Source organism: Mastigoproctus giganteus, chromosome 14 (genome assembly GCF_048544385.1).
Source record: "Mastigoproctus giganteus isolate SK-2022 chromosome 14, ASM4854438v1, whole genome shotgun sequence".
In the NCBI taxonomy this organism is placed as follows: Eukaryota; Metazoa; Arthropoda; class Arachnida; order Uropygi; family Thelyphonidae; genus Mastigoproctus; species Mastigoproctus giganteus.
Window position 1 is genome coordinate 10,373,775 of NC_143588.1, and position 22,829 is coordinate 10,396,603.

At 35.4% G+C, this 22,829-nt stretch overlaps 1 protein-coding gene across 3 annotated transcripts in view; it reads left to right on the top strand.

The window, feature by feature from the left end:
* Nucleotides 1-22,829, top strand: part of LOC150074975 (ATP-binding cassette sub-family C member 1-like) — an 889,139-nt gene that overhangs the window by 360,922 nt on the left and 505,388 nt on the right. For all 3 annotated transcript variants that reach the window (XM_090388347.1, XM_090388349.1, XM_090388348.1), the window contains one exon: nt 5,946-6,200. In XM_090388347.1, the coding sequence (XP_090244473.1) occupies nt 5,946-6,200 (255 nt within the window). The remainder of the gene's footprint in view (nt 1-5,945; nt 6,201-22,829) is intronic.

The window sequence follows — 22,829 nt, forward strand, 5'->3', positions numbered from 1 at the left end:
TTGTGTCCTATCGATGATCTATCGAACTTTTGCAAGTAGAGATAGGGACGTGATAATCCCATTATATAAGGCTTATGTTGTTAGACCACACTTGGAATACTGTGTTCAAGTATGGAGACTACACCTAAAGAAAGACATCGAGCTTCTTGAAAGGGTGCAAAGACGGGTAACTCGCCTGGTGAGATTGGCAAAACGGCGTCCTTATGAAGAAAGACTTCGAATATGTGGGTTGCAAAGTTTGGAAACTAGACACCTTAGAGGAGATTTTATTGAGGTGTTTAAGGCTCTGAGAGGCATCAGTAAAATGACTGAGCACGAAATTTTCAAGATTATAAATGATGCTAGAACTAGGGGACATAAATTCAAGTTACGGGGGGAAATGTTTAGATTGGACTGCAGGAAGTTTTATTTTAGCCAGCGAGTTATAAATTACTGGAATAAGTTGCCTTCATGGGTGGTAGAGGCCGATAGTTTGGGGAAATTCATGATAGGTTTAATTTGCTTTTTTTTTTTTTTTTTTTTACTAATTATTATTATTTAGTTGTTTTTTTTTTTGTTTTTATCATTGTTTTCTTCGGATTTTTTTTTTTTTTTTTTTTTTGGTGCAGCATAAGCCATAGGCTTTCTTGCACCATGCGGCCGTTACTAATACTAATACACCTCTGGTATTCCCCTCCCTGAATGTGTAACTCCTCATGTGTGAATGTAGATGCAAAATACTTGTTTAGTTTGTTATCCACCTGAGCAGGATCATCAACAGATGAACCATCAATATCAAGTGGGCCAATCTGATTCATCCCCTTCCTTCTAGAATTTACATAAGTATAGAACTCTTTGTTGTTTTTCTTTGCATCATTTGCCAAATATTTCTCGTAATCTGCCTTCACCTGCCTAACCTCTTTTGTAACTTGGTTACAGACCAGCTTATATCTATCATACCATCAAAGCAATATTGCTTTGTTGGTATGAAAAGCCTAATAGCTTCCAAGATTAATTCTTTGAATGCTTCCCATTTTGAATTTGCTGTTGGTAACATCATCAGTTGGTTCCACCTCATAGAATTTAAATACTGTCTCAGACCACTGTAGTCACCTTTACGAAAGCAAAACCTTTCCCTTTATCCTTGATGGTAGTTACCTCTTTGAGTAAATCCCACTTCATCTCACTGTGATCACTACCACCTAGTTGTGCCTTTATCTGCAGATTCATGATGCATGAAGAATCATTACTGATAATCAAATCAAGAGTATTACTCTCTCTATTTGTCTACCGAACATGCTGCTGTAGAAAACAATCATCCAATAAATCTACAAAAGCCTTGCTAGTGTATGTTATTATTAGAATTTAATGTAATCTTTATTTTCATTGCTGTGTTTCACAATTCATGAGGAATGATGTGGTGCATTGAGAAAGGGAAATTTGCCATCAGGAATAAGGAGGTGAATACCTATTTTCCAGTTAGTGGTTAGACCTTATCTTGAATACTGCATACTTGTCTGGAGGCCTCATTTTAGAAAGAATGTAGATCTGCTGGAATGGGTGAGAGAAGACCAATGAGATTGGTGAAGGGAATGAAAGGATTTTCTTAGCAAAAAAGGCTTCAGTTCAGCAGATGCAGAATTTCATGGCTAATATCCTGCAAGGTGATCTGATTTGCTGTTTAAGGTCTTGAATGGGTTGGGCAAGCTCAATGTTGATGGGGTTTTTCCTCTTTGATTCTTCCTCAGTTTGAATTTAATGCCCCTCACAAGAGGGGTATTAAATTTTAATTGAGGAAGATGGTTGTAATATAGATCTGCATAGGTTTGCCTTCTACCATCAAGTGGTTAAATGTTGAAACAATTTTCAATCTGTCATTGTGGAAGTGAGTAATTTGAATAAATTCAAAGAACTGGGCAAATTATTGGAGGTGATGGGCATTTGGTGTAGGAAGTTTTTTTTTATTAATTTGCTGATGCTTCATAAGCTTGCTTTCTTGCATAATATAGCATTACTGTAACTGATAATAATAATACAATACAATATTTATTAGTCTTCGACAATTAGATTACATCAAAAACTCATTAAGGAATGCCGAATCCTTACCAACAAGTTATTGTTAAACAATTACTTAGATACAAATTTGATTATACAATTCTCAAACCCACTTCCTGTAGCATTAGCATTAGTAGAGGCATATGATGCAAGAAAGCAAGCTTATTCGGCAAAAAAAAAAAAAAAAAAACCACCACTCCCATTTCACCCCTCCGTTCATTCGAAATACCTGTCCAGCTGAGCCTTAAATTTGTTTAGGCTATCAACTTCAACAACAAGTGATGGAAGTTTGTTCCACCAACCAACTACCCGCTGCCTAAAGGCAAATTTCCGCACATCTATCCTACATCTGTCTTTCCTCAATTTGAATTTATGCCCTCTCAGGTGATTCTTCTGAGCAAGAGGAAGAATCCCATCAGCATTGACCATGCTCAAACTATTCAAGGCCTTATACACCTCTATCAGATCACCTCGCCGGTTCCTAGTCTCCAGACACTGTAATTTGCAAAACTTAAGCCTTTCTTCATAAGAGCAAACCTTTGTTCCATTCACTAATCTTGTTGCCCTTCTCTGTACTCGTTCCAGCAGCTCTATATCCTTCTTGAAATGAGGCCTCCAGACCTGTATACAGTACTCAAGGTGTGGCCTTATACAAGGGAATAATCACCTCCTTATCCCTGCTAGAGAAATTCCTGTATATCATTGACAAGGCACCATGAGCTACTCTTGCAGCTCGTCTGCACTGCTCAGAGAACTTCATATCTGCCTGCACAATTACCCCCAGTTCCTTTTCATTCTCTACCACTGTCAGTGTAGTACCGCAGAGTTGATACGTTGCTCTGGGGTTACTGTTTCCCATATGTAGTAATTTACATTTGTCAATGTTAAACTTCATTTGCCACCTCTCAGCCCATCTGCTCAACCTTTCCAGATCCTGTTGCAGCAGCAGCGTAGCATCAGTAGTGTCCTTAACAACCCTGCCAACCTTTGTATAGTCTGCAAACTTGGACATTAAGCTTGATATACCATTATCAATATCATTAAATACAGAAAACAACGGACCCAACACCGAACCCTGAGGAACACCACTAATAACATTAGTCCACGTTGAGCAGTGTCCATTGATTACCACTCTGTCTTCTGCCACTCAACCATCCCTTTATCCATAGCAGCAATTTGCCTCCAATGCCACACTGCTCCAATTTGTGCAGCAGTCTTCCATGTGCAACAGTATCAAAAGCCTTTCTAAGATCCAAATATATAATATCAAAGTTATTCCCTGCATCCAGTTCTTTTCTGACTACATCATAGTATCCAATCAAATTGGTCAGGTAAGACCTTCCCTTAACAAAACCATGCTGTGTCTGAGCTATAACCGAATTCTTGTCTAGATGATCCTGCAGTGCTTCTTTAACCAGTGCCTCCATTAATTTTCCTGGAATAGAAGTTAAACTAACAGGTCGATAATTACTTGTGTCAGCCTTTTATCCTCCTTTGTGAATTGGGGTTACATTTGCACATCTCCAGTCTATAGGTACCTCCCCTGAGTCCAAAGAAGCTCTCATAATTATGGCTAGGGGTTTGCTTACTTCCTTTGCTGCCTCCTTTAATATAACTGGATAGATCCCACCACCCCGGGTGCCTTTTTTATGTTTATCCTCAACAATTTCTCCTCCACTTTCCTCTCAGTTATTACAAAATCATCTAGGTCACTGCCAATGTTTACTTCACCTACGACATTCCCCTTCCTGAATAACTCCTGATGTGTGAATGTAGATGCAAAATACTTGTTTAGATTGTTAGCCACCTGAACAGGATCCTCAACTGTTGAACCATCAATATCCAGTGGACCAATCTGATTCATCCCTTTCCTTCTTGAGTTTAAATAGGTAAAGAGAACTCTTTTCTGTTTTTCTTTTCATCCTTTGCCAAGGATTTCTCATAATCTGCCTTTGCCTGCCTAATCTCCTTTGTGACTTGGTTACAGACCAACTTATATCTATCATAGACTTCCATGTCCCCCATTAATTTGTATGTATCCCATGCATTTTTATTCTCTGCCATATGTCTCATTAGTTCATCTGACATCCATTTAGGCCTGAACCTCGAACAATATTTCTTTATATTTCGAACAATATAAAGCCTGGTAGCTTCCATGATAAATTCTTTGAATGCTTCCCATTTTGACTTTGCTGTTGGTAACATCATTAGTTGGTCCCACTGTATAGAATTTAAATACTGTCTCAGACCATCATAGTCGCCTTTACGGAAGCAATAACCCTTCCCTTTACCCCTAATGGTAGTTACCTCTTTGAGTAAATCCGACTTCAGCACACTGTGATCACTGCCACCTAGTGGTTCCTTTTTCTGCAGATTCTTGATGCATGAAGAATCACTACTGATAATCAGATCAAGAGTAATACTCCCTCTAATTGCCTCCCGAACATGCTGATGTAGAAAACAATCATCCAATAAATCCACAAAACCCTTACTAGTGTGTGAGTGACCAACCCACAAATTCCAGTCAATATCTGGGAAATTAAAATCCCCCATTATAAGACTCTCTGATATACTGGCCTGTTCTATTTCCCTGTACAGTATCTTATTATACTCATCAAAGTCATTAGGCCTCTAGCACACTCCTACTCTCAATTTTGATTTCCCTATGCTTATGTCACACCAGACTGACTCAACACTGCCCTGTCCATCGATGTCGACTGGCTCCACTTCCTTGGATTTTATGTGTTTCTTAACTAATAGCATAACCCCTCCTCCCCTCTCTATCCTTTCTATACACATTGTATTCCCCAAATTCCAGTTCTGCATTCCTTATATCTTTGTGATACCACGTCTCTGTTATCCCAACAATATGTGCCTTTGATGTTTTGAGCAGTACCTCGAAGTCATCAAATTTATTTACCAAACTCCTAGCATTGGTGTACATGCAAGTATACATGGACCTGTTCTTATTCTTAGCTGCCCTAATACAACCCATGTGTTTACTTGTTTCGCTATGACTCCCAGCAGTCTCTGAAATATCTTGCATCTTGTTTCCTAGGCTTCTGCTCATTTCAATAGAAGCAGTGCAAGAATCACTTTCACCTTTGCCAGTGGCTACTGTTAATCTATTAGTCCTTGTATCCCTCCAAACTAGCAGTTTTTTGACCCACCTAACACTGCCTCGACAGCATCAGCAAATATTGTTGCACCCTTTCTATTTAAGTGTATCCCATCCCTGTAGAAGCAGTCTCTCCTGTTAACAAGTACAGACCAGGCTGAAAAAAATTCTGTAGAAGGAGTAAGAAGAAGAGATATCAAAAATTAGTTGATTCCACCAAACCAAGATAGAGAATAAATAACAATAAAAATTCTTATGGTAACTCATTATTAAATACCTTTGTAAAAGTAATTTCATCTGAGTGTTTTGTCAGTTATTGGCTAATCTTGAAATCCAACTTTGACAAACAGTTATTTATAATATAATAAGGATGTTTTGTTCCATATTTATTTAATGGTTTAGAATGTTGGAATAAATAAGTCCTTGTATGACATAAACTGTAATTTGTTGTTTCTAAACAATTTCTTACTAATAATAATAAAATAACTTCTAAAGGAAAATGGTACAATTGGTGAAAGACTGAAATGAATCAAGAGGTAAAAATATCTGAAATCATGCTATTGTTATCAAATACATTCAAGTAAAAGCTATTTATTTCTTCTTTTTATTATCTAAAGTTGGATGTGTGTGTTGTGCTTGGAACAATGCAGGGTGTTTGAGGAAATATGGCATTTATTCCATCATTTCATTTTTTAAAAAATGAAATGATGAGAGAAAAGTTAATTTGAATATAAATATATATTATATGTTTTATAATATTTTAATGGTTTCTTTTATGTTAATCTACTTCAAGGCTCTTGTTTTGTCCAACACAGCTAGAAGAGAAACCACTTTAGGTGAAATTGTCAACCTGATGTCTGTTGATGCCCAGCGATTCATGGACTTGATGCCATTCATTAATTTATTGTGGTCAGCACCACTGCAAATTGCTCTGTCACTGTACTTTCTCTGGGGTGTCCTTGGTCCTTCAGTCTTTGCTGGGTTAGTGGTCATGTTACTTATGATTCCACTTAATGGATTTGTTGCGAGTATGATCAAAAAGTTGCAGGTAATTGAATGCACTATGTACTGAATCGATAAAATTCTTATTTTTTCTATTAATATCAAATTATTTTGTCAACATTTTTCTATTACCTAGAACAAAAATTATAGGAAAAAAATAATTATACAAATTTCTTTCATTTGTTGCTATTTTATGTAAATGGTGAATTGTTGACATTTATTTGATATATATTCACTCTGCTATTGAAATCTTGAGATGAGTAAACCTTCTGTTTCATAAAATTAATCCAATTCAACTGTGGACTTGCATGTTTTATGAGATAATGCTTTGCTAGATTGAAGTGCTGCTTTACTTCAACAGAAAATGTAATTCTTTTAAATAAGAATCTCCATCCTTACCATACATAGGGAAAAAAATATATATATATGTAATTTCCCATTCAAATTATGTATATACAGTAGACTCTTGATTTTCCAGGATGGATAGTAAAAAACAAATCCTGGATAATCGATTTCCCAGTTAATCCAAAAATACAGAAGCCCCTGACATACGTAAGAGATACGTTTCAGGACTTCTTACTTCGTTGAGTTTTACGTAACTCGGGAATGACTAATAACATATTGCTATATTATTATTATTGACAAATCTGAATTCAACACTGTACTTGATTATTAGTTTAATTTTCTGATCCAAATCAATCGCTTTCCTTTTTTTTTTTTTGGTAGATTTACTAGTACCACTGTCACTTATTCTCTTAGGCGGCACCATGATAACGGTCAAAATGAATTTTCTGTAGAGAACTTCACAGGGTTAAGGCGAAAACTCACTATTATCACCCCGCGTGAGCTCACATTTTACTAAAGCACATTTCTGGAGGTCACTACCAAAAAACAATAAAAGCAATTTGCACTTTCCGTGTTATTGGGCTTTTTCTGTTCGTGCATCTAATTATAAACGGTAGTAAACTCATCTTATTGCATTTGCAAAAATACCAATAACTGAAATTCTGTGAATTTTTACATTATTATGGTGAAATGTGTCCCCTTCACTTAAATCTTTAGTCACATAAAAAAAAAAAAAACCATAAATAAATTGTAAGATTCTTGTCTTCTTTCCTATTTTCTTGCTTGTTACTCCGTATCTCACTCGTGCAATTTGTGCGTGCTGTGATGTTATTGATTGCTTATTTTATGTTTTTTTTTGTTTGTTTTAAATTTTACAATCTTGAAAAAAAAAAAAAAAAAAAAAAAAATTTGAGTGAAAAAAAATTTACGTAAGTCCGAAATTGCGTAATTCGGGGACTAACTGTATTGAAAAATGTTCAGCAACTTACGTAAAAAATATGGCGATAGATAAAAAACAAAAAAACTTACCACGTACTACTCGCGTGTCCAATACGATGCCTCCCTTTATTTTTTGCGATGTCGATATTAAATCAAATAGCATTCCTTTATATTTTACGATGTTGCGTATGGTTTGGTCACCAACATTATAATGGTTCATCCTTAAAGGTTTAACGGATGCACCGTTTTCAAACTTTTGAATAATTTCAAGTTTTTGTTTAACTGAAGGTGCAACTCCTTTGCATTTACTCATCATTTTTGCGATTTCTAAAAAAAAAAAAAATATTTTCTATAAAAAAAATTTCGACATCCCTGACATTAATAACGAAACAAAATTTGTCTTTTTGCGGTGCAACGGAACACAATAATCGATGCAATGCTTTATTTTTAAATTTTTTTATTTTGAGCTGTGAGTGTGAAGACACTGGGGTTTGCAAGATAATAGGTATATTAATCTCCCAATGATGACTTATAACGCCACTTATTTACAACTTGCAAAACATCTGTTTATACGTATTCTAATTATTACTTGAATTTTATGATTTTTGGTTTTTTTTTTTTTTTTTTTAAATTTGTATTTTTGAACTGTCCCGGTAAATCAAGAGTCTGCTGTATATATATATATATATATATATAGAATAATTGCCAGTAGCATAGCAAATCAGTAGAGCGAAAATAACTCTACTGGTTTGCTATGGTCTGCTTTCCTACTATTTTTTTCTTATTTAATCTTAACACATATTTTTATCTCTATTTAATTTTTGGATTAATTGGATTTTATATATATATTAATATAAATGAAATAAAATCTCTAATAACTAAATGATATAAACAACTAAAAGTAAAATTATCAGGACGAATTAATGCCATCAGCTTTGATTAAACATTACATTTGCCTGCTAAAATATAAGAAATATCTTTTAATTTTGTGACAATATAGCCTAAGATATGCATGTAAACATAACCTTAGTAAAATAATAAGAGGAGTTTACCTCAATATTGTGCGTAGAACACTTCCGTATGATACCCTCCAGAAATTAAAACGGAAAAAACGAAAAAATCGACAACTTACCGGTACATTAGAGTAAAATATAAATAATTAAATAATCAATTTAACACAATTCAAATCAATTTAAAACAATTAAAAATCAAATTAACGCAATTAAAAGAATCTAACGAAAATATTCAAAACAATTCAAATCTGGTCCTGTGATTGTACACTATCACAGGACCAAATTTCGCTTTTATCCAAAGGACTAAATTATAATTTACCACCTCGAAAACTGCCTAAAAAATAATGCGTAATTGATATTGAATTTGGACTTCGAAATGTTCCACAAAAAGATGTATTTATTCAACAAGTTAACCAAGTAGTGAATAACATAAAAGAAACGCGACTTCCTAAATTGAATACACATGACAGTTCAGCTTTACAAGAACTTCGGGGAAATAAGGATATTATTATACAGAGAGCAGATAAAGGAGATACAGTAGTAATACTAGATAAACATGATTATATTAATAAGCTAGATTCAGTTGTGTCAGATACCTCCACTTATCGTGAAGTAGACCTGGCACTGTTTACCAATTTGGTCATTCAATACAATAAAACGTTAACCATGTATCGAAAAAACGACTACATTACTATGGTTCAGTTAAAGGAATTGAAGTCCAGAACATACAATATTCCTGCATTTTTCGGTCAGGTAAAATTACACAAGACTGGGTTTCCTATTTGACCTATTGTTTCCTACAGGAACTCGTCATTTTCATCCTTAGCTACACATGTATATAACATTATAAAACCCTTTAGACAGGTAATACAATTTGGGATTAAGAACTACGATACATTATTAATAAGCTTAAAGATTGTAGACTCGGCGACAATGACAGTTTATTCTCACTAGATGTTACCTCATTATATACGAATGTAAACGTTGAATACACATTAGATATTATTTGGGATATGTTAAATAAAAACTCGACACCGATTAATTATACGAAGCTACCTATTAAGGAAATTTTTCACTTAATTAAACTGTTAGTTGAGGCTAACTACATCACCTTTCGAGACAAGGTATACAAACAAATTTTTGGATTACCAATGGGTTTGAGCCTGAGTGGCTTAATGTCAGAGATTTATCTCTCAATGATTGTGCAGATACATTTGACACCTTTTCGAACCCGTATCACATACTATGGGAGGTATTTAGATGATGTTCTAGTTATTACCAATAGTAATACTATCCAAGACATTTTACATTCGTTTAATAATATTCATTCTAGACTCAAATTTACATTGGAAAGTGAGGATATGGATACAAAGTCATTAAACTTTCTAAATTTCATGCTTACCCGTGACTCGAATAAAATACAATTTAGCATCTATTGAAAACCTACAAACACCGGTATGCTTCTACATTATAATAGCTATCACCCGTTCACCTACAAAAGATTATCTTTAATCAATTTCTTAATGCCTATAAATATTCAACGACGGAATCTGCTTTGGACTCAGAAATACAAATATTAACTAGCAGATTCTTAAACAGGGGTTATTCCATTACCACAATAAACCGAATTAGGGTAAAGCTAAGAATAGGATACAAAATACTACACCAACAACAATAGTAATATCAAAAAATACTTTATTTCTGTCCCATATGTTGAACAGTGGCACAAACAGCTTAACAGATTCTTTAAAGATACCGAATTTAAAATTGTAGCTAGGCCAATACGGAAGTTACACACTATACTGAACAATCGCTCGGTTCTTTCAGCGTTCGCAACACAAATTAATGATCTGGTATACAACATTTCTTGCGGTGATTGCGACTCGTCTTATCAGGGTTCGACACGATTTTCTCTTAATATTCGTGTAAATCAACATGAAGCCTCAGTTCGTGCTTCTCGATCAGCAGCGTCAGAATTAGCCTTTCATGCCATTAACGAAAAACATACTTTTTTATTTAACGAAGCCAAAATACTTAACGTTCAGTGTAATTATACGCGACTGTTAATTGCAGAAACCGTTGAAATTAAATTACATCAGAATTCTGTTAATGTTCGGCGGCCATATTTGATCTCCGATGCGTGGACCTTTGCATGCGCGAAGACAAATAATCCCTATTTAAGTACCAGGTTTAACCCGATTCGGTAATTTTCATTCCTGTGATCACGACATACGGTCGAAAAGCGTTGTCAGCTTCAGGAAGGAAAATCGCTTTGAATATTTTCGTTAGATTCTTTTAATTGCGTTAATTTGATTTTGAATTATTTTAAATTGATTTGAATTGTGTTAAATTGATTATTTAATTATTTATATTTTACTCTAATGTACCCGTAAGTTGTCGTTTTTTTAGGTTTTTCCGTTTTAATTTCTGGAGGGTATCATACGGAAGTGTTCTACGCACTATATTGAGGTAAACTCCTCTTATTATTTTACTAATATTGTTATCATCGTAGAACATATTGAGTAGTACAGCTCTGATTCATACTATCTAAGTAAACATAACCTACAAGGCATCTAATATTCACTATAACTAGCGAAGTTATGCTTAATCAAATATTAACAAAATAACAAATTAACAGTATAATAATGTCATTACTGCATAAGGCTTACATTGAAAGGTACCTCTCAATAAATGCCAACAATAATAACATGAGCCATCTGTTTCTGTGAGTTATATGCCAGTCTTACCTTATTAATATATATTAAATATAGTATACATAATAGCTTTAAGATCAATTATTAAGATTAAATTTAAGTTTAGAATAGCATAAATAGCTAGACGTGCAAAAATATGAACTCGCAATAAAAATATATATGAACGGTTGACTGGCAAAATATTGGGAATCATAATAAAGGGCGGGAATCATAATTTTTCTCTTTCTTGGTGATCCCTTTCCACTTCTGTCTCTCTCTCTCTCAGGATAACTCAATTTTTTTTTTGTCTGGTGCAGTATATGGCTAATAATAATAAGAAAAGCAAGGGCATAGTTCAGAAAAATAGGCGAAAAGAAAAGGCAACAGGGATAGTAAGAGCGCCTCAGTTTCCCTCGAATTACTCTAATAGATTTTTAGGCATAAGATATGAGAGTTAGATAGCAAATATATATGTTTGATTGAGGCATTGAGCAAATTGAGGCATATGAGAGTTAGATAGCAAATAGATAAAAGTAGAGACAAAGACTGCAAACTACTTCGGAAAATTACTGGGGGTATAAATCCCCGTTCCATAGAGGGGGTCCTGGTAATTCATTGTGTAAAGAGACTTGTATCATTACCACTAAGATTAAACGCTTAAATGAACGTTATGGTAAAAACTAGTATCAAGATCTGCAAAACAATCTTTCAGAAAAAGCAAAATTTTACCGAAACATCAAAGCCACCAAAAACGTGGACCGTCCCAAGTTAGAGTGTTAAACGAAAGAAAGTTCAAAGCTCCCTGTACTGACACATGCGATTAGAGCAATAGCATTCACCAATTGGAAGCGATATGAACAAAGGCAACCTCTGGACAAGATCAAATGAGGGAAAAAAAATTATTTCTTCCCATAGAACAACTATGGGTACAACTTTTTCAGAGCGTAATATGCAGATCAACAGTTCTATGAGAAGTCCTAATATGTACATTATATACATAAGCTCAACATAAGACATCTCCTTTAGTGAAACCCCAAGTTCTTAACTATATCTTGTGGGCAAATATTGACATGCCATAATTTTATTGCAATAAAAATAGCTCTAATTATATACTTGTGTATAAATTTAAGAGGGAAGCCATTTTTACATAGCTTGTTGATAAAAATCAGTCAGTGATACTAAAATATTAACTCTGCTGTTACAAATTCTTATTATTCTTAAACCTTGCAATATAATTATATTGCTATGTATTCTACGTGTTCGAATGCCAATGCGTGAGGTTTATTGTCTCAAATTTAAAATCCGTAGATTTGTCGTAAACATTAGTGTCAACCTTCCTATCCATAATTTTAATATCAATATCTAAAAATGTGGCAGCGATAAAACTATCTTTATTGGTATATTCAAGCTCCAGATCCGAAGGATAAAAAATAGCCATTTCTTGCAGAAAACTTGGCTCGTTGATTGCGATAAGGTCATCAATATATCTATAAAGTATGGCACTGTTATTAAACTTACATTCAAAGTGGTGCAAATATAGTGGTGCAGGAATAAGCAAAGCAAGGGCTTTGCTTATTCCCGCCCTTTAAGCTACAGAAACACTATTGCAAATATTCTATTACTATAAGAGTAAAGCTATCTGTAGGGCTAGCAGTTATATTTTGCCAGTGAACCGTTCGTATATATTTTTATTGCAAGTTTCATATTTTTGCACGTCTAGCTCTTTATGCTATTCTAAACTTAAATTTTATCTTAATAATTGATCTTAAAGCTATTATGTATACTATATTTAGTATATATTAAGGTGAGACTGGCATATAACTCGCAGAAACAGATGGCTCATGTTATTATTGTTGGCATATATTGAGAGACGCTAGCCCCTGTTGACGTGTCTTTCAATGTAAGTCTTATGCAGTAATGACATTATTATACTTTTAATTTGTTATTTTGTTAATAGTTCATTAAGTGTGACTTTGCTAGTTATAGTGAATGTTAGGGGCCTTGTAGGTTATGTACATATCTTAGGCTATATTGTTAAAAATATTAAAAACATTTCTTATATATATATATGCAAATATCTACATATGAAAATTATATATATATATGTGCAATTTCCCTTCACAGCAGACTCAGCCCAAGGACACACATACAGGTGTGGGAACATTTATCTGGCTACCCAGTAATCCTACATCTGTCTTTTCTCAATTTGAATTTATGCCCTCTCAGGTGATTATTCTGAGCAAGAGGAAGAATCCCATCAGCATTGAGCATGCTCAAACCATTCAAGGCTTTATACACCTCTATCAGATCACCTTGCCGGTGCCTAGTCTCCAGACACTGTAATTTGCAAAACTTAAGCCTTTCTTCGTAAGAGCACCCCTTTGTTCCATTCACTAATCTTGTTGCCCTTCTCTGTACTCGTTCCAGCATCTCTACATCCTTCTTGAAATGAGGCCTCCAGACCTGTATACAGTACTCTAGGTGTGGTCTGACCATTGCCTTATACAATGGAATAATCACCTCCTTATCCCTGCTAGAAAAATTCCTATATATCATCGACAATACCATGAGCTACTCTTGCAGCCCATCTGCACTGCTCAGAAAACTTCATATCTGCCTGCACAACCACCCCCAGGTCCCTTTCATTCTCTACCACTGTCAGTGTAGTACCACAGAGTTGATACGTTGCTCTGGGGTTGCTGTTTCCCATATGTAGTACTTTACATTTGTCAATGTTAAACTTCATTTGCCACCTCTCAGCCCATCTACTCAACCTTTCCAGATCCTGTTGCAGTAGCATAGTGTCAGTAGTTTCCGTGACAACCCTGCCATCATCAATATCATTTCCTTGACAACCTTTCCTTCCCATCAATATCATTGTCATTTCCTTGACAACCATTTCCTTCCCATCAATATCATTGAGAAGACTACGTCTTCTCAATGATATTGATGGGAAGAAGTTTTGGGAAGACGTAGTTGATGGGATAGACACACCAGAAGTTGAAGGCTGGAATTCAGGCATAGATGCTGTAAATGTGCATGGAGAGTTTACCTTGGAAGCCAGTTTCTGAATTATATCCTTTAAACTAAGTTGTTTTAGATATTTTGGTCTTTCGTTTATAAGCAGTTCTTGAATTTTATAAAGAGACAATATGTGATGCTCTGTAGCAAAACTCCTCTGTTCCACGAATCAACAGTATCATTACTCTCGTCATCACTCTCGTTATCTTCATTTTTATTCATTACCATGTCACAGATTTCACTGTCTTTTAGTCTGAGGGTAACTGGAATATCATCATCAATATGGAGGCACTCTTCCACTGCATCATAATCCAACAGCTGGGCCTCAGGACATGACAAACCTTTAGCAAAATTAATCAAGTCATGGACAGTTTTTTTTTTTTCCCCCCTCTTGGTACCCTAAGTCCAATGAAAAATATGTTCTTGTTCACGATCATTATCAAAGACTGATTCTTTCATTCCATGTATGCCAACCATGTTTTGAAGTGTCTTCATCAACCCTGTTCCATGCTTTTGCAGCAATCCAGATTGCATCCTTGATATTAAAATCTTTTTGAAATGTCTTTATTTCAACACCCTTGTTGCATTCGTATATATTTTTATTAGTATTCTATGCATGAATTCATGCTTATAGATTGCCTTGAATGACTTCGGCATCCCTTGATCCGTTAGGTGGCAGATATATGGCAAAAACATTATCTTTGATAAGAAACTGTGCATCAGGATGTGTTGATGTGCAGTTTATCAAGAATTAACATTACCTTACTGTCACTGGGAAGCCCTGCAGATGTACAATGTGCTTTAGCCTCTGGTACAAAATGGTTTTCAAATCAATCAAGGAAAATTAGTTTGGTAATCATCCATGCTCGTTTGTTTGCCTTGTAAATAACTGGAAAGACACTTACGCCTTTGAAAGCTCTTCGATTTTTGCTTTTACCAATAACAAGTAGTTTCATTTTATGTGACCCCACAGCATTTGCACAACCTAAAACTGTTATCCTTTCTTTTGAGTCTTTAAATCCACTGGGTGCTGATTCCTTGGGTTGCAACAACAGTTTTTCTAGGAATATACCTCCAATATAAAGAAGTCTTTGTCAGCATTATACACCTGCTCTGCAGTAAACTTGTTGTCATCAATTAATTTTGCAAACTTGCCCAAATATGCCTCTGCAGCATCATAATCAGCTGATGCTTTTTCACAACACACTGCCAAGATATGAAGACCATTACTTTTCTTAAATTTTGCATACCAGCCAGTTGTATACTCACAGGATGTTGTTATGCCTAACTGCTCATGGAAAACGTTTGCCTGGGCCTTGATAATAGAACGATTGAGAGGGTATTTTTTTGCTTCGGCACTGTCGGTTCCATTCCGTTAACACTTTTTCTATTTTTACATTCTTTGTCTGGTGCAATGTCTTCCTGAGTTCCATTAACTCGGGTAAATCACTGTCACTATAAAAGTTTTAACAGTTTTTCTTTCTGTTTCATCAAATCATAGACGGTAGATGAACAAATACCATACTCATCACACAAAAACTTGACTGATGCCCCTTTGTCCAGACATTTTAGTAACTCCACCTTATTCTTAATGTTTAGAGTCACATGCTTCCTTTTGGTAGTCTTACCACCCAGAGGTTTCTCTGCAGGCCTTCTTGACATAATGACTATTGGTATAAGTGAACAGTTAAAAACTACAGTAGGAAGAATTTTTAAAAAGTATTTTTTTAAAATAACTTTTATATTAATATCCTTTGAACTTTTAAAGCAGTTTATATTTTTCTTTCAGTTGTGTTTGATATTGCTGGTGCGTATGTCATCCGTCGGCTGTTTCCTAATAGCAGATGAATATTTTTAGTTTTTATTATAGTTCATATTAAATGGGAAGTGATTGAAAATTCTCAGAATCGCAACTTCACAGGCAACAAATTTTCTTTCAGTTATCTATAAAATAGTGTATAATAAAATTTCCCTGTGGCACCCCTTTACAAGGTTGTGCCCTGGGCATGTACCCCGGTTGCTCTGCCCTCACTACAACTCTGTATATTCAGTATATGTATACATGACTAAGTAAATATAAAAGTTATTAAAATCACTAAGATTGTTAGCAAAAAGATCAATGATATAGATACTACCAATAAATATTTAATAATAATGCAGATAAATAACGATAATAATAATACTGATAAATAAATAATAAATACTGATATATAATAATAATATTGATAAATAAATAATACTGATAATACCAATAAATATTTCACTTTATTGGTTTCTGGTTTTCAGAACTTCTGGATACTAGGTAGCCGGGTAAATAGTCCCACACTGTATTTTGAATAGAAAGTAGCTGATACCAAAGACCCTCAACATCATGATTCTAGATATCTTATTATCAGGGAAAGGACCAATGAGATGTGTGAAAATATGGATTAACACTATATTAATATATACAAATATATTAATATAGTGTTAATATATTTTGACGACAAAAGATATTAACACTGATTGTATCAAACAGATATTATATATATATATATACTATAAAATAAGCTAATACAGAAGTGTGTACATAAAAATACATAATGTGCATAAATACTTAAAAATATATATATCTGTAATATTAATTACAGATATATATATTTTTATTGGAGTGGATGGGATTTATCCAGTTATATTAAAGGAAACAGCAAAGCAAATAAGCAAATCCTTAGCCATAATTATAAGAGCATCCTTGGACTCAGGTGAGGTCCCCGCAGACTGAAGATGTGCAAATGTATCCCAAATTCACAAAGGGGACCAAAGGGTGACACGAATAATTACTAATCTGTTAGCTTAACTTCTGTTCTGCAAAAATAATGGATAAAGAAGGTCACTGGTTAAAGAAGCATTGCAGGATCACCTAGACAAGACTGCAGTTACAGAAAAGACACAGCATGGGTTTGTTAAGGGGAACCCTTGTCTGACCAATTTGATTGGATACTATGATGTGGTCACACAGGAACTGGATGCAAAAATTAATTTTGATATCATATAATTGGATTTCAGGAAAGCTTTTGATACTGTTGCATATGGAAGACTACTGTACAAATTGGAGCAGTACATCATTAAGGGCAAGTTTCTGCTATAGAGATAAAGGGATGGTTGAGTGGAAGAAGACAGAGTGGTAATCAATGGACACTGCTCTTCACGGACTAATGTTATTAGTGGTGTACCAATGTTCAGTGTTGGGCCCATTGTTGTTTTCTATATTTATCAATGATATTCATGATGGTAAAACTGCAGCCATTATCGACCCACTGCAGGATGGAAGCCTCCTCAATTTATGCTGAGGGAAATGGACCATAATCTGCCATGCTGGTCCAGTGCTGGTTGGCAGGTCGACCGTATTTAGCAGTCAGGGGCTTGAATCCCGGTCTACTCAAAGAGCGTAGACTCCCGCTCCTGACCACTCAGCTATGATGGTATATCAGGCTTAATGTCTAAGTTTGCAGAAGATACAAAGGTTGGCAGGATTAGAAGGTTGGTAATGAAAGTATTGACAGTATGCTACCACAATGGGATCTAGAAAAGTTGGGCAGATGAGCTGAGAGGTGTCAACTGAAGTTTAACATTGACAAATGAAAAGTGTGCAGTACTATACTCACGGTAGTGGAGAATGAAAAAGACCTGAGGATAATTGTGCAGTCAGATATGAAGGTATCTGAGCAGTGCAGACAGGTTGCCATAGCAGCTCATGGGGTCCTGTCAATTATATACAGGAACTTTGCTAGCAGGGGATAAGGAGGTGATTATCACTTTGTATAAGGCAATGGTCAGGCCACACCTTGAGTACTGCACACAGGTCTGGAAATCTCATTTTAGGAAGGATGTAGAGTTGCTAGAACGAGTTCAGAGAAAGGCAATAAGACTATAGAAGGGAACAAAGGGGTGTTCTTATGTATAAAAGGTTTAAGTTCTGCAAATTGCAGCTTCTGGAGAATAGGCACCTGTGAGGAAATCTGATTGAGGTGTATAATGCCTTGAATGGTTTTAGCAAGCTCAGTACTGGTGGGATTTTTCTTCTTGCTCAGATCATGCACCTGAGTGGACATAAATTAAAATTGAGGAAACAGAGTTGTAGAATAGATGTGCAGAAATTTGCCTTTAGCCAACGGGTGGTTGATTGCTGAAACAAGCTTCCATCTGTTGTTGTGGAAGTTGATAGCTGAAATAAATTCGAGGAAGAACTGGACAATTTTTTTTTTTTTGGAGCGAATGGACGGATGAAATCGGAAGGTTTTTTTGGCTGATGCTGTATAAGCTTGCTTTCTTGTTTCCTATGCCTCCACTAATACTAATATTATCTTATAGATATAAAGAAAAAGAAAAATATATATATACATATACTATAAATATATCATTTGAGAGTCAAGTGAAACAAATTCCAGTCATTTTATATCTAGGAAATAAACTCATACACCGACCATTGAACAAAATTTACTGTAACTAAAATTTTTACAAATAGTATAAAAATAATGTAAAATCAAAAACAAATTATTTACAATAAACTAATGATTGTATATTGCCTAATACTAAAAACTGTAATAAAAGATTGTTTACAATAAAATAAGCTAAAATTAAAAGCGCTAAAAACTGGAGCTTTCGAGAGCGTCACCTCTCTTCTTCAACAGTAATATGACTTCCTGCAACATCTCCTTAAATAGCAGATTCACGGTACCCTCCACACGTGGTATTTCTCCACGTGGTTCAATCGGCACATGGTCAAAACCGGAAGCGGAAATGTCTTGGGTACGTGGCAAAGAAAATCGTTCATCCGAACTTAATACAATTGTTTCAAAGATAGGATGAATATGCATGCCTCTATCTCTATTCATGGTATTCTTACTGGATGAACCAATCCATAAACCCTCTAGCCATTTACGCTCCCAGTATCCGTGTGCACGATCCAAAATAATAGCGTCCTCCGGGGAGACGATGCTGCTTCTCCCAAAAATGTTCGGCCACGGCAGACTTACTGTAATCAGCGGTTCTTATGGCATTTAAATGTTCCCCCAGATGATCCCTAAGCCGTCGTTTTGTTTCCCCCACAATCCGGGCATTCTATTCTATAAATAACTCCGCTACTGAGATCTTTTGGTATAGGTCCTTGACCTGAGACACATCTGTGCACAGCCTCCGCCCAGGAAGCTGTACACAGCGTGTCTTATAACCCTGTAAAATTCTTGCCAGATGCTCAGTAAGGCCCGGATAGTAGGGGATGTATGCGGTGGCTACCGTAACGAACGACTCCCTCGGACACCCCTCTACTATATCTATCCAGGATCCTCTGGGGGTATTCGCACTTTCTAAGTTCTGCTGTGACGCGATTAATTTCTTTCTCTTTATCCTCAGAAGTGGTACAGTGTGATCTTATTCTGTCAAATAAAGCTTTTGCTACACTATTCTTGTATTGTCCAGCTTGTGCTGAATTATAGTGGGTGTATTGACCTCTACACATGGGTTTTTTAAAAACTGACGTCTTAAGCCTAGAACCCACCCTAGAGACCAATACATCCAAAAACGACAGAGTACCACCCGCCCCCCCACATCTCTTCCAATGTAGAGTATGTATGATGTCTTTTGATTTTATAATGGGTATCACTTTGAAATCCAGTATAAGTTTCATTTCAAGGGTACAGCTCTAAAACAATTTTCCCATCCAGTTGCTAATTTCCCCATTGCCTACCAGACTGAATATATTGGTCACTCTCTAGAAGGATAGTGTTGTTCTGTATATCACGGCCTCTATTCTGGCAGCTGATAAATGTAGGGAGTCTGAGTATGGTACACATTTTATCATGGAGCTGAGTATTTGGACTGGGTGTGTGTGTCATATCCAAAAATTTTAATTTCTCATACATGACTACTTCATTTAATGAATGCATCATGGATAGTCAAACTAATAGAACAAACTTATCTCTGAAAAGATTTGTTCATTCATTTAAAAAATGTATGTAATCTCAGTTCCACTGATATCCATTTTCTCCTGCAGTCTACCAAGCCCCACTTAACTTAAATGACAGATTTAAGGTAAGTGGGGCTTACCTTAAATCTGTAAATGACAGAATCACATTTTTCAGCTACTTCAACTAGTGCTCATTTCAAATCCCCTAATTATTCACTTTGTTTCCTTTCACTTTAAAGGTGGAATTTGTGCAAATGTGTTCTCTGACATTCCTTGTCAGAGACTTTGTCATTTTGAATCTCCTCTTTCTGATCTTCTCTGGCTTGAAATATCCCTACCCCATTCTGCCAAATTCATCTGTTATCTTTATCATTCTCTGTCCTCTACTAATCACTCTGAACTCTTGGATTTCTTTTCTTTGAAATTCATCTTTCTCCAATTTAACTTTCATAATAATGAGGTAATTTTCCTTGGTGATTTTTCTTTCAATACTACAGTTGATTTCTGTTTCTAGTTGCATGTCCCCAGCTGGGTGAGATGCTGAGGCTTTTTCAATTACTAATTACTACCCTTCTTCTTTTCCTTGGTTGATTTACAGTTTTAAATCATCTGATCCCAATGTTTTCTCATATTGTGAAATTATTCTTGCAAGGATGATATTGTTTATTCCACATTCCTCTGTTCAAGCTAAGAATATTACGTTTTGTAATTCATTTGCATTCAAATCTCCAACTTAATTTTCTGCCTACACTAAATCTCACAAGAATTGTAAAATGATTATTAATCAATCCAGTCTTGATTTTGAATGTACGAAGTATAGAAAAAATTGCATAGTGTTCAAATGGTAGCAAAGCATTCTAGTCTTTTGCCAAAGCTGTTGGTCGCAAATTCTGCCCATCTATACTCCCACCTTTATTAAAACCTGATGGCTCCATTTTCTTCTCACCTGAATATAAGGCCAACTTTGTAATCCTACTTTTCTTCTAACTGTTGTATTGACTATCTTAGTAAACCACCTCTTTCCAATTCCATTACACACCACTCAGTGCTTCCTGTGGTCTTCCATCAGAAGAATATTGAACAATCCTTGATGTCAAGAAAGCTCCACATCCTGATGGAATTTTTTTGCTTGTTCTCAAAACTTGTACCCTTTAGCTTGCCTCTGTTCTGTGTCACCTTATATGCTTTCAAATTGTACTGTTGCTTTTCTTTCTGCTTCACAATTTGCTGATATCCAGCCAGTTCCTAAAAAGGGTGATGACAAAACCCTCCCATCAAATGATCACACCATTGCACTGACCTCTGCAAAGTAATGGATAAATCCATTAATTGTCAATTCCTAAACAATCCCAGAACCTTCAATTTTATCGTTGATCATCAAAGTGGATTCCATTAGTGTCAATCCACTGCTTTTGTGTTGGCTTATGTTTGCCCATCTATGGACAAATTCAATGGAAAAGGTTGGTGGAACTCAAGTAGTTGCTCTCGGCATTTATAAGAATTTTGATTGTGTTTGGCATATTTATTCGACTGAAGCCTTTATCTTATGAATTGCTGACTACTGTTTTTTTTTTTTTTTTTGCAATTGGGAATCCAGTTTTCTCTCTGACTGCTCGCTGATCATAAGTGGCTCTTTGTCGTCTTTTACCTTTCCACTAATGCTGATGTTCCCTGAGGCTCAGTTTCTTTCATCCATTCATTTCCTTTTGTATACTAATGACCTTGCACTGATTGAAAATCCTACCCATAATTATTCTTATTACAGCACACTGCATTCTGCCTTCCAGTTTGAAGACTTTGTCCTGGAAAAACAACTTCAAGTTCTAAATTATTCACCAATTCCTTCAATGATGTTCTCCAGTGGGGCAGAGATAACTTAGTTAATTTTAAACCTAAAACTCAGCCCTGTCTTATATCTCGCAAAAAAGTGTTTACTCGCCTATGCTGAACTTTGATGGAACTCAGATTTCTAGACAAGATCACATATCTCTCTCTCTCTCTCAGGGATTACCCTGACTTCTAATCACTCTTGGCCTAAGCACATGAACAAATATTGCTTTCTCTGCACATTTTCTTTTCTTCTCTGTGTCTTTTCTCTAAACAGCTAGTCACTTTGTACAAATCTCCTATCCACATTAGCATTCAATATATTGTTCCCAAATCTTGGTGTTGCTCCTCAAAATGTGCCCCTCTCTTAGACTTCTAGTCTCCATTGCAAAGAGAGCCTTAGGTTAATTAATGACCCATCTTTTAAAATCTCTCTCTCTCTCTCTCTCTCTCTCTCTCATAATCATTCTGTAGATACCTCCATGGGTAGTGTTTTTCTGATTCATCCATACTCTTCGAAACCAGTCTGAAGAAATGCTGAAAAACAGTCAGTATCCATTTACTGTCCAACTTCTTCAAACTCAAAAATCACCCTTTCTTTTTTCCTTATTTATCATTTCATCTTCTGTTTTATAGAACAACCTTCTTTCAAATGTATTGCCTGAAAATTACAGTGTACAGAAATTCTTCTAAAGTTATCAAGTATCTTCAGTCTTTTCAACCTCCAACTTATGCATGGAACATTGTAGTTTCTAAAACCTTTTGTGTTTGGGGTTTCAATACAAAAAAGAAAAAAATGGTCAGCTTTGTCTTTAGTTGAGAATGAAATATTAACTAACTAGTTGAAACAAGGATGGTAGTATCAATGGACAGATGTTGTAACCAGTAGCTTT